Source organism: Mixophyes fleayi, chromosome 4 (assembly GCF_038048845.1).
Source record: "Mixophyes fleayi isolate aMixFle1 chromosome 4, aMixFle1.hap1, whole genome shotgun sequence".
NCBI lineage: Eukaryota > Metazoa > Chordata > Amphibia > Anura > Limnodynastidae > Mixophyes > Mixophyes fleayi.
The window spans coordinates 104305054-104318224 of NC_134405.1; the positions used below are offsets into that span (position 1 = coordinate 104305054).

Genomic DNA, 13171 nt, shown 5'->3' on the forward strand with positions numbered 1-13171 from the left:
TGACGTCCCGGTCGCCATAGCGACGACCGGGACGCCTACAGGAACCAGGTGAGAGTCGCGGCGGTGCCCACGGCCGCCGCGACTGCTAACAGTACCCCCCTTGAGGAGGGGTCAAGGAACCCCGACATCCAGGTTTCGTGGGAAACTTCTCAAAAACTCTTTAATGAGCCTTTCAGCATGGAGACGCCTCTGTGGTATCCAAGATCGTTCCTCAGGGCCATAACCCTTCCAATGTACGAGGAACTGAAGTTGGCCTTGAACCTTTCTTGAGTCAAGGATTCTTTCGACAACATATTCATGGTTCCCATTCACCATCAGAGGCCGGGGCCTGTTGGAGAAAGGTTGATTGAACTTGCTGGGAGCAGCGACTTTCTTCAGAAGCGAACAATGAAAGGTTGCAGGTATTTTTAAGGTGGTTGGTAGTTTTAACCTAAATGCCACTGGATTAATTTTCTTCTCAATTGGAAACGGTCCAATGTATCGGGGCCCCAGCTTTCTACAAGGTTGCCGCAACCTGATGTTCCGTGTGGATAACCAAACCCGATCCCCCACTTTCAATGAACATGGTCTACGATGACGGTCAGCGAAGACCTTGGATTTTCGGGAAGCTTGACCTAGTGCAGAGTGCACCTTTTTCCAGACGGACCTCAGTCTGGCAGTAAAAGCAGGTGTTCTGGAATCCCCGCAGGGAACAGTAGTAGAGAACGAGTTGGATTTTGGGTGAAACCCGAAGTTGCAGAAAAACGGGGATGTATGAATAGTGGAATGGCAAGAATTATTGTACGCAAATTCTGCCCAGGGCAAGAGAGAGGACCAGTTGTCGTGGAATTTAGACACATAGATGCGCAGAAACTGTTCCAGAGCCTGGTTCGTCCTCTCTGTCTGTCCATTCGACTGGGGGTGATAAGCCGAGGACAGACTGATAGAGATCCCGATGGAGTTACAAAAGGCTTTCCAAAACCGGGCAATAAACTGGGATCCTCGATCTGATACGATATCTTCAGGAGTCCCATGGAGACGAAAAATATGCGTAAAAAAACAAGGTGGCCAAGGTTCTGGCATTAGGTAACTTGGGCAATGATATAAAATGTGCCATCTTACTAAACCGATCCACAACTACCAGGATGGTGTTATGTCCTGCGGATACTGGTAGGTCGACAATGAAATCCATCGACAGATGGGTTCAAGGCCTGCTTGGCGCCAGCAAGAGTAACAATAGCCCAGAAGGACGGTTCCTATCAGTTTTGTTTTTAGCACACTCAGGACAAGTCCGAACATAATTCTCCACATCGTCTGATAAGGTGGGCCACCACAGCCAACGAGAAAGAACTTCGATAGTCCTACGAATTCCCGGATGGCCAGCGGAGCGGTTGTTGTGGCCTTCAATGAGAACAGATTTCCTTAAATGTACTGGGACAAATAATTTGTTAACCGGTGTCTGAACTGGAGCAATTCTCTGGAAGTGCCGGATAGTTGCTCCTAGATCCTGGGTAAGTCCAAGATGAACAGCAGTTGCAGAAACAATAGGCAACAGGTCAGGAGACTGAGGATGATGGGCCAAAAAACTTCGGGACAAGGAATTGGCCTTAGTATTTTTAGAACCTGGACGGAATGTAATAATGAACTTGAATCTGGTGAAGAATAAGGCCCAGCGGGCCTGCTTGGGATTCAGAGTTTTAGCGGTCTGGATGTATTGGAGGTTTTTATGGTCCGTGAAGATGGTAATGGTATGGGTAGCTCCCTCTAACCAATGTCGCCATTCCTCCAATGCCAACTTAATGGCCAACAATTCACGATTTCCGACATCATAATTACTTTCTGCAGACAGAAATTTTCTAGAGAAAAAGGCACAGGGATGTAACTTTTTGCTTCTTGGGTCATTTTGTGAAAGGATGGCGCCAGCACCGATATCTGAAGCGTCCACCTCTACAATGAATGGAAGTTTCGGGTCAGGATGTCTCAGCACTGGAGCAGAAATGAAAGCAGCTTTGAGTGCTGAGAAACTTGCCAATGCCTCCGAAGACCACTTTGCTGGTTTAGCTCCTTTTCGAGTGAGGGCAGTGATAGGAGCCACTAACGAGGAAAAAGAATCAATAAACCTACGGTAATAATTGGCGAACCCGAGGAATCTCTGGATCGCCTTCAGATTAGTAGGGAGGACCCAATCCTGGATTGCCTGAACTTTGGCAGGGTCCATTGCGAATCCTGATGAGGAGATGATATACCCCAAGAACGACACTGTGGTCACCCCGAATTCGCATTTCTCCCTTTTTGCGTATAGGTGATGTTCCCGTAATTTCAATAGAACTTGGCGAACATGCTGACGGTGCTGAAGTAAAGACTCAGAGTAGATTAAAATATCATCCAAATACACAACTACTGTTTTACCCAGGAATTCTCGTAAAACATCGTTGATCAGGTCCTGGAAAACTGCCGGAGCGTTGCATAACCCGAATAGCATCACGAGATATTCATAATGTCCCGACTGGGTATTGAAAGCGGTCTTCCACTCATCCCCCTTCTTGATTCGAATAAGATTGTAAGCCCCTCGGAGGTCAATCTTTGAAAATATAGTGGCTGATTTTAGTTGATCAAACAAAACCGAAATCAGCGGTAACGGATACATATTCTTGATTGAGATGTTATTCAGTCCACGGAAATCAATGCAAGGTCTAAGACTGCCATCTTTTTTTGACACGAAAAAACAACCTGCGCCTATGGGAGATTTAGAAGGACGAATAAATCCCTTCTTCAGGTTTTCCTCTACGTAAAGTTCCATGGCCTGAGTCTCCGGAATGGACAAGGAGTATAACCGCCCTTTGGGCAACTTGGAACCCGGGACTAAATCAATTGTGCAGTCATATTCTCGATGTGGTGGAAGGGAATCAGCTTTCTTTTTGCAGAACACATCACTGAAGTCCTGGTAAGGTACCGGCAACAAGTCTGGACTAGGCTGTAGGATTCTAAGCGGCAATGTCAAGCAAGACGTAGAACACTCGGAACTCCAACGGATAATCTCTCCAGTCTTCCAGTCAATAAGGGGATTATGACTGTGAAGCCAGGGATACCCCAATATCAAAGGAGCAGAGGAACAGGTAATAAGATAGAAGGAAAGTTCCTCCGTATGAAGGGCTCCTACTGACAACTGAACCATTAGAGTCCTAGCGAGAATCCTTCCCCCAGGCAACGGGTTACCATCCAAACCACATGTGGTGATGCTTGATCCTAGCTTGATATGCGGAATATCAAGAGTCCGAGCCAAACGTATATCCAGGAAATTACCGGCCGCACCACTGTCAAGAAAAGCTTTTAGATCCATGGATCTCCCACGGAAAGTTAGACGTCCAGGGACTAATAAAGAATTTTCTGAAGAGGTAATCTGAAGACCTAAGCGCACCTCTTCACCTGCACTTAGGCTTTGGAGTTTCCCGGCTTATTGGGACAAGAACGTACTAAGTGACCTCGCTGACCGCAATACATACAGAGGCCTAGTGAGCGTCTTCTGGAACGTTCCTCCGGAGGCAAGCGGTAAGCGCGCAACTGCATGGGTTCAGAGGAATCGAGCAAAGTGGTACCAGAACTAGAGAATAAATCCATAGGAACAGAGGACTCCCATTCAGTCTTCCTTTTTCTGATCCGACAATTTTTATGACGAGTTGCATCAACTCCTCCAGTGAATCGGATACCGGATACTGGACTAAGGAATCCTTAATCTGCTCGGTAAGTCCTAAGCGAAATTGACTTAACAGTGCAGGATCGTTCCAGGCACTATCGGTGGACCATCGCCGGAACGCCGCACAATATTCTTCCGCGGAGCGATGTCCTTGCCTCAACGCTCGGAGATGAGACTCTGCTGAGGCTACCCTGTCTGGGTCATCGCACAATAACCCCAGGGCCTGGAAAAAAGCATCCACGGACTGCAAGGCTGGGCTTGTTGAAGGCAAGGAGAAGGCCCAAGACTGAGGGTCGCCCTGGAGTAAAGAGATGATGATCCCTACCCGTTGTTGCTCAGAACCAGAGGAACGTGGTTTCAGGCGGAAGTACAATTTGCAGCTTTCCTTCAAATTATGGAAGGCTGACCGGCTTCCAGAGAATCGGTCCGGCAAGTTCATTTTAGGCTCCGGTGTGTCACCAGCGGGGACTTGCTGAAGCTGCAGGTTTCTGGAAGCCTCTTCTTGGACTGCCAACCGCTGGGATAAATTCTGCACGACTTGGGAAACCGTCTGTATCTGATTCGCCAGGATCTGGGCTGGAGACAGATTCGGTTCGTCGTTGTCCATGGCCGTCTAATGCCAATCTTCCTGGCCGGTTATAATGTTAGGAACTCCCAAGCCAGTACAGTGAAACTCGGGGACTACTCTGAAGGCCCGGTGTTCGCTGGAGCCCCTAGTGGTGGGGACAGACTTGGCTGTGTGCCGACCGAGGGTCGAGTAACGTATACTGACTTGAAGGGGCACCCAGGAGTGGAGTGATTGGCGGGCTGTAGTGAAGAGGGGATCCAAGGTCAAAGGTCACTAGCACAGGTACAAAATCCGGGGACAAGTGAAAGGTTAGACACACAGGCAAAAGAAGCAAAATCCGGAATCCAGGCAAAAAGGTCAGGGTCAGAAGCGAAGGTTCAATGGTCCAGGAACAAGCAAAGGTCAAAACACGGGTAGTCAATCCAAGGTAATAATAACCAACAGAGAGAACAAGCAGGCAGCAGAACTGAGGACAGAACGCTATAACCGGCAGTGAGGCTGCAGACCTCACTGCCTTAAATACTAGTACCAGCCAATCAGAGCTTAGCTCTGATATCACATGGGCAGGCTCAAACCTACAACATTAATCAGCCCACAGGCTTGTGGGCACTTCTGTGCATGCGCCCGGCTGTCCCCGGCTGCCGGGACGCAACGGTCAGGTGAACACAGGAAGTGACGCCCCGGTCGCCATAGCGACGACCGGGACGCCTACAGGAACCAGGTGAGAGTCGCGGCAGTGCCCGCGGCCGCCGCGATTGCTAACAGGACTAAACTGCTTAATATCCGTTGCATCTTGTATTCTGTTGTGTAAAGATCTGGGCATGTATTCCTTATTGAATGTGAATTTCTTATCTCCCCGTTTGTTCTGAAAACACGCATCGCAAATTCTGCACAAGATAAGATCAGTCATCAATTTATTAGGGGTCATATAGCTTCTATGCTTGGGGAGTATTTGCCTAAAAGATGTAAGAAGGTAATACTCAACCCAGATAATAGCATAACAATGATCGATCATGTTAAAATTCAAATTGAATTTATGTTTATGTTTATATTTAGCGTAGGACTGGTCAGAAGAAGAAGACTTTGGTGTGAGTTGGTCAGCTTAACGTATTGTAATATGTGAAACAAACATTCCCTGTTTAGTGCAGAATAAGTAGCTAGAATAACATCAACAATGTATTTGGAGGGTAATGTCTTTTTGTTTACACACTGTGGTCAACCCTTCTTGCACTTCAGCTTTCATTTAATTTCTTTACATTCATTAAATCCTTGTGGTGGGGCACAATACTTTTTAGTTAATTTTCAGGTTTCACAAGTAATATCACAGTGTGTGACTAGCAGCTGGGCTGTCTTAACACATGGGCACGCTGGGCAGTTGACTGGGGGCCCCACGAGCATAGGGGCCCCTTAGGCTTGCCAACTTTTCATTATATTATTTCAGGAGATTTATTCAGAAACTTCAAATCCTCTTTATTAAAACGTTTAGGTGGACTAATCACCTCAGTATCAGCTGATATCTGTATATGCAATCTCGCTGCTGTGAATACATATTTTGACCTTAATAAAAACAACGTACACATACTAATTGTACATAAGTGTGTGAGTGGTTGTGTAGGAAGGGCCCTGGTGCACTGCTTTGCCCTGGGGCCTATAATGCTGGTAAGATGGTCCTGACTAGCAGAGTTGGACATATTTTATTATGGTATTATATACTATGTAGTCTGTTGTGTATTGCTTTGAAATGGAGCAGGTCTCTTTAGATGGGTGTAGCGTTATAAATGCAGAGCTGTCAATTTAACAGAATTTGAGTCCCCCAAATATGACCGACCCCATTTCCCGATCTGACGATTTTATCCTCCAATCTGCCAGATTTCATAATCCATGCACATGATCATAAAAACAGTACGTCATGATATAGCTTGAAGAAGGGGAATTTGCACAGCACCTCTGTATTTCTATTGGATCAGGAGATTTGGATGACAGCATTTAGAGGCAGGTTATGTTTGTACTTGTAGGTAAACAGAAATATAATTTCTTTGTATTAGGTTTAAATCTGAACAAATGAGAGGAAACATTTCCAAAGTTTATCAAACTAATACACAGATCACACAAAAGTCAGTATTCAGTTTCACATCACCACCTGTGTCTGTCTGCACTTACACTGCCAGGATTACCTGTTGCCGTGTGTGGAGTGGGCGGGTAATGTAAGGAGAGAAGGATGTCAAAGTCGCCGTTCTAACCCCACCTTCGCTTGAAAGAGCTGTCACCTGTGCTGTCACTTATGGATAATCTTCCACACACAGCCAGGGAGACCAGGTGCTGAGCCCGAGTACCCTCACTAAACCCAACACATGATTACTATCTTCTTCACCGCCCTCCCCGGGCTGCTGCTGCTACCTCTCCTCATCAGCTTCATCTTCCCATACATCTTCCAGGACATAGCTCATTTTATCACCGTCCTGCGCTTTGGCATCAAGAGCAGACGGTATGCCCGTAAGACCCCTGCTCACACGATTGTGGACATATTCCTGGAGCAGGTGGACAAATGTCCTGACAAACCCTTTTTGAAATACCAAGAGGAAGTGTACACCTACTCTGAGATAGACAGGCTGAGCAACCAGGCGGCCAGAGCGCTGCGCAAACATGCTGGGGTCAGAACAGGGGACTGTGTGGCCCTATTCATGAGCAATGCACCCGCGTACATCTGGATCTGGCTCGGAGTGGCTAAATTGGGGTGTTCATTAGCCTGCCTTAATAACAACATCAGATCCAAGTCATTTCTACATTGCTTCAGATCTAGTGGAGCTAAGATCATCCTTGCAGAGCCAGGTGAGTACAGCCCAAGACTCGCTCATGTTACAGGAAACCGTAACGTATTTGATGTTATGTTTTATCCACATTTCTCGTTTTCAATTCTTTATTCTCATGTCTACATATGTTGTGTCTTTTCTGCTTTATCAAACTACGATCGTCTGATCTGACCAGCGGTAAACGATAAGAGCTAGTAACCTGTTGCTCACAGCTCACACATATCTCCTTATTTACTTCTAACACTTTGCTGTATTTTCAAGTATTTGGATCTTTATGTATTTTAATTTAATTGTAAACCGGTTTGTGATGGGTTGTGTGTATCAAAATGTATTGTATTTATGTGGTTGTGTTTCTAATATGTGAATTGTTTATTGTCTTGTGTAGAGCACTGTAACCAATCTCTAGATCATGTGTAAGTAACTGTACTAGTCTCAGTGTGCTTTGTAAATGTACTAGTGTCAGTGCGCTTTGTACCTGTGCTAGTGTCAGTGTGCTTTGTAAATGTACTAGTGTCAGTGTGCTGTGCACCTGTGCTAGTGTCAGTGCACTTTGAACCCGTGCTAGGGTCAGTGCGCTTTGTACCCGTGCTAGGGTCAGTGCGCTTTGTACCCGTGCTAGTATCAGTGTGCTGTGCACCTGTGCTACTGTCAGTGTGCTTTGTAAATGTACTAGTGTCAGTGTGCTGTGCACCTGTGCTACTGTCAGTGTGCTTTGTAAATGTACTAGTGTCAGTGTGCTTTGTACCTGTGCTAGTGTCAGTGTGCTTTGTACCTGTGCTAGGGTCAGTGCGCTTTGTAAATGTACTAGTGTCAGTGTGCTTTGTAAATGTACTAGTGTCAGTGTGCTTTGTACCTGTGCTAGGGTCAGTGCGCTTTGTACCTGTGTCAGTGCCCATTGTACCGGTGTTAGGGGGGTATTCAATTGTTACCGAATTTAGAAGTTCGAGCGTGAAAAGTAATTTTTTTGCTATTTTACCTTATTTTCGAGCGCGAAAACTTCTCACGCAATTCTATTCTTTTTTTTTTTTTACCGAAACGGTGTTATCGCACTCCAAGCGTTTGTCAATGTTAAAGTATAGGCTGGCTGCGAACCCTTAGCGGAAAAAGCTATTCAATTGTTTTTTAACGCCGAGTGTGAAAAAGGCAAATATGCTGTTTTATCTCGCACCTCCATGGTCTGCTCAAAGAAATTTTTTTTTTATTAAGTTAAGAAAAATATACATTAAACTGAGAAAATAGGTGTAAAAGTTCATAAAAGTACTAAAAAAAGTGTATAATAATTAATAATTTTTGGAAATTTCCCCCTTTAGAAATAACCATAGTGCTGCATGTATTTAAAACTTTTTTATATTTATTTATTTTTTTTAAGGGGGGGGTGGTTGTGCCAAAAAGTATCATGTTTTTTTATTTATATTTTAAAAGCAAAATCGTTTGCTCCCCACTCTATTTAGTCTTCACCCTAGTGCTGGCAGGCTATTGATGTGTGAAAAATTTGACGTAGGGTTCCCCCTAATTTAATTGAACCAGCACTAGGTAAACCAGCCGGGGTGATAGGCACTATAACAGGGGGGGGGGGGGGGGGGAACGCAGTTTGGGTCCCACGGCCATAATGACTAAACACCCACAGACTGCTCAGCGCTGGCCTGGATTCCCTAGGGATTGTGGTCCGCTGAAAAATGTAAGCGGGCCACCCCCCTAGGGACACCCAGGCCAGTGCCGATAGCACTAGGGCTCTTCCTACTACCCCTGGGCTGTGGGTGGTAGGGTAATAAATGGGGATTTTGTATGAAAAAAAACAAAAAAAAAAATGTTTTACTTGTGGAACTACATGTCCCAGCCAGCCATGTTGTCCTAAATAGTAGGGCATGCTGCTACTTGTCTAACTACAACCACCAGCGTACCCATAGCACCCAGGGCATGTTTGCACTTGTAGTAGAACCACAAGTGCCAACATGCTTTTACACCCACGGCTGGCTGTGATCTGTAGTTCCACAAAGCAAAATGTTAAATAAAAGCACAACACCCTCATTCCAATCACAAATCTTTATTAAAAATAATAAAACCCCAAGAAATACAGTAAACACCCTCATGTACACCATAGATTTTAATAATAAATAAAAAAAATACAAAATACTCACCATGGACGAAATCCTCAGTTTTATGATGCTTTACTTACACACACTCATTTACGCAAAGTCCCAACAAATATTTTTACCTTCGAAGAAAGGTCCGGCTTGCCCACTGTCCCACAAATATTTGTACCTTACAAATGTCCATGCTTGGCCAGTGTTCAAATGTTTGTAAATTTCAAAAAATGTACCTCCTTGTAAAATCTTTAATTCTGCTGTACAGGGGGGGCCATTGTTGCTTGCAGTGCTGGGGCCCTTCTTCATTGCAGTGTGGGGGCCCATTCTCTTGTGCAGTGCTGGGGCCCTTCTTGATTGCAGTGTAGGGGCCCAAACTCCTTTGCAGTGCTGGGGCCATTCTTAATTGCATTAATTTACTTTTATTTTTTAATAGTAAAATGAGTGCCTTAACCATTTCAAACTCGCCATGACCAATAATAGAGCGCGAGGGGGTGCATGCAAAAAAACAATTGAATTGAGGTTTTTTTTTTTTAAACGCGCGCGAAATTTTAACGCATCTCGCTAACAATTGAATACCCCCCTTAGTGTCAGTGCGCTTTGTAAATGTACTAGTATCAGTGTGCTTTGTACCTGTGCTAGTGTCAGTGTGCTTTGTAAATGTACTAGTATCAGTGTGCTTTGTACCTGTGCTAGTGTCAGTGTGCTTTGTAAATGTACTAGTATCAGTGTGCTTTGTACCTGTGCTAGTGTCAGTGTGCTTTGTAAATGTACTAGTATCAGTGTGCTTTGTACCTGTGCTAGTGTCAGTGCGCTTTGTACCTGTGCTAGTGTCAGTGTGCTTTGTACCTGTGCTAGTGTCAGTGTGCTTTGTAAATGTACTAGTATCAGTGTGCTTTGTACCTGTGCTAGTGTCAGTGTGCTTTGTACCTGTGCTAGTGTCAGTGTGCTTTGTACCTGTGCTAGTGTCAGTGTGCTTTGTAAATGTACAGTGATGGCCAAAAGTTTTGAGAATGACACAAGTATTGGTTTTCACAAAGTTTGCTGCTTCAGTGTTTTTAGACCTATTTGTCAGATGTTACTATGGTATACTGAAGTAAAATTACAAGCATTTCATAAGTGTCAAAGGCTTTTATTGACAATTACATTAATTTTATGCAATGAGTCAATATTTGCAGCGTTGACCCTTCTTTTTGAAGACCTCTGCAATTCCCCCTGGCATGCTGTCAATAAACTTCTGGGCCACATACTGACTGATGGCCGCCCATTTTTGCCTAATCGATGTTTGGAGTTTGTCAGAATTTGTGAGTTTTTGTTTATCCACCCATCTCTTGAGGATTGACCACAAGTTCTCAATGGGATTAAATTCTGGAGAGTTTCCTGGCCATGGACCCAAAATTTCAATGTTTTGATCCCCGAGCCACTTAGGTATCACTTTTGCTTATAGCAAGGTGATCCTTTATACTGGAAAAGGCATTGTTCGTCACCAAACTGTTCTTGGATGGTTGGGAGAAGTTGCTCTTGGAGGATGTTTTGGTACCATTCCTTATTCATGGCTTCGTTCTTAGGCAAAATTGTGAGTGAGCTCACTCATTTGGCTGAGAAGCAACCCCACACATGAATGGTCTCAGGATGCTTTACTGTTGACATGACAAAGGACTGATGGTAGCGCTCCCCTTTCCTTCTCCAGAGAAGCGTTTTTCCAGTTGCCCAAACAATCTGAAAAGGGATTCATCAGAAAAAAATACTTTACTCCAGTCCTCAGCAATCAAATCCCTGTTCCTTTTTATCAGAATATCAGTCTGTCCCTAATGTTTTTCCTGGAGAGAAGTGGCTTCTTTGCTGGCCTTCTTAACACCAAGCCATCCTCCAAAAGTCTTCACCTCACTGTGCATGCAGATGCACTGACACCTGCCTGCTGCCATTCCTGAGCAAGCTCTGCACTGGTGGTGCCCCGATTCCCGCAGCTGAATCAACTTTAGGAGACAGTCCTGGCGCTTTCTGGATGTTCTAGGGCACCTGGAAGCCTTTTCTCACAACTATTGAACCTCTCTCCTTGAAGTTCTTGATGATCCGATAAATGGTTGATTTAGGTGCAATCTTACTAGCAGCAATATCCTTGCCTGTGAAGCCCTTTTTGTGCAACGCAATGATGACTGCATATGTTTTCTTGCAGATAACCATGGTTAACAGAGGAAGAACAATTATTTCAAGCACCACCCTCCTTTTAAAGTTTCCAGTCTGTTATTCTAACTCAATCTGCATGACAGAGTGACCTCCAGCCTTGTCCTTGTCAACACTCTCACCTGTGTTAACCAGAGAATCACTGACCTGATGTCAGCTGGTCCTTTTGTGGCAGGGCTGAAATGCAGTGGAAATTATGTTTTTGGGATAAAGTTCATTGTCATGGTAAAGAGGGATTTTGAAATTATTGTATTTCATCTGATCATTCCTCATGACATTCTAGAGTATATGCAAATTGCCAAACTGAGGCAGCAAACTTTGTGAAAAATAATATTTGTGTTATTCTCAAAACTTTTGGCCATGACTGTACTAGTGTCAGTGTGCTTTGTAACTGTGCTAGTGTCAGTGTGCTTTGTAACTGTACTAGTGTCAGTGCGCTTTGTAAATGTACTAGTGCCAGTGTGCTTCCTTATTAGCTAGCAAATTCATTCCTCCCAGTACTGTTTGGTTCAGGTTCATGTATGTCTCACACACAACTGAGTTTATATGTGTTACTTTTGTGTGTGTTTAAATTTTTTATTACAATGAAACACATGTCTAAAAATGTAATTTCCCATATGAAGTTCCTTCTTTGGCAGAGAGGAAAGTGCTCTGCCCCCCCCCTCCCCCTCCTCCTGCTGGACAGGAGATGCCTCTATAAATGTGGATTATTCACCCCTTGGATCAAAAATAAATAATATCTACAAACAAAAAAATATTATTTTCTTTTACATTGTACCATGAATTGACCCTAATCCACCAACTAATAGATGTTATATTGTTCAACCTGCAGCCACTGCCTCCATCTTGGCCTGTAATCCCATGTGGTGCACCATAGATATGGCTGCATTTGCATGATGTCACAAATCAGCACTTGTGCTACATTTCTGTAAATGAACCTTACTACATCACATAAATTATGTTGTGTGCCTAGAGTATGTGTAAAATTATTTGATTATTGATTAATTGTGTGCATTATACAGATTGCAAGAGCTATAATTGTTTTTAGTAAATACATTTTAGACATTAATATAACTGGCCACATTAAGTAACATAAGTGCATACTTATGTACTATAGTACATATAGTATAAGTATATATACTTGCCAACTTTTAAAACCTGTCCTCCGGGAGATCCCCGAGAGATACCGGAGGACAGGTCATGTGACGGGGATAGGAGGGGGCGTGGTGATGCCCCGCCCCAACTAGAATTGAATAGTGGGGCGGGGCTTAATGACGCAATTCAGTGCTGTGAATTTTGCAGTTCTCTAGCAGCAACGTCACCATGACCACAAGGACTGTTCCCCTAAATTCAGGAGTCTCCAAGAAATTCCAGGAGAGTAGGCAAGTATACATAAGTGACATTGCAGAAATATTATTAAAAATTAAGCAACGGTAAAAGAATTGCATGTGATTATGTAGGATGGTACATGGATACTCTGAGGCTCATGCAGAGTGAGTACTATACTAGTTTGCATAGCGTATCTTGCATGAAATAGCAGTTGCCCACAAAGGTGGCCACATGCATATACGGCTTTGCAGATTTCAGTGATTCTGGCACTGGAGAGGGAAGGCAGGGGAGGTCACAGACACTTATATGCCTGTCCAAGCAATATTATTTATTCATGCTCAAGGGCATGCAATAATACTGGATGATGATGACGGTCACCAACAATAGTGAACCAGCTGATTGGCTGTTTGTGAATGACGCCGATAGATTCTTCCTTTGTTGGACGTGTGTGTGTGTGTGTATGTCTCTTGTAATAGAGAGGTTTTTGACGTTTTATTGGTGTCTACTAGCAAATACATATTTT

At 44.2% G+C, this 13171-nt stretch overlaps 1 protein-coding gene across 1 annotated transcript in view; it reads left to right on the plus strand.

Annotated features, from left to right (window-relative positions):
• Positions 1-6464: 6464 nt before the first annotated feature.
• SLC27A2 (solute carrier family 27 member 2) overlaps positions 6465-13171 on the plus strand; it is a 64076-nt gene continuing 57369 nt past the window's right edge. The window contains exon 1 of the mRNA XM_075207927.1: positions 6465-7070. Coding sequence (XP_075064028.1) covers positions 6593-7070 — 478 coding nt within the window. The 5' untranslated portion in view covers positions 6465-6592. The remainder of the gene's footprint in view (positions 7071-13171) is intronic.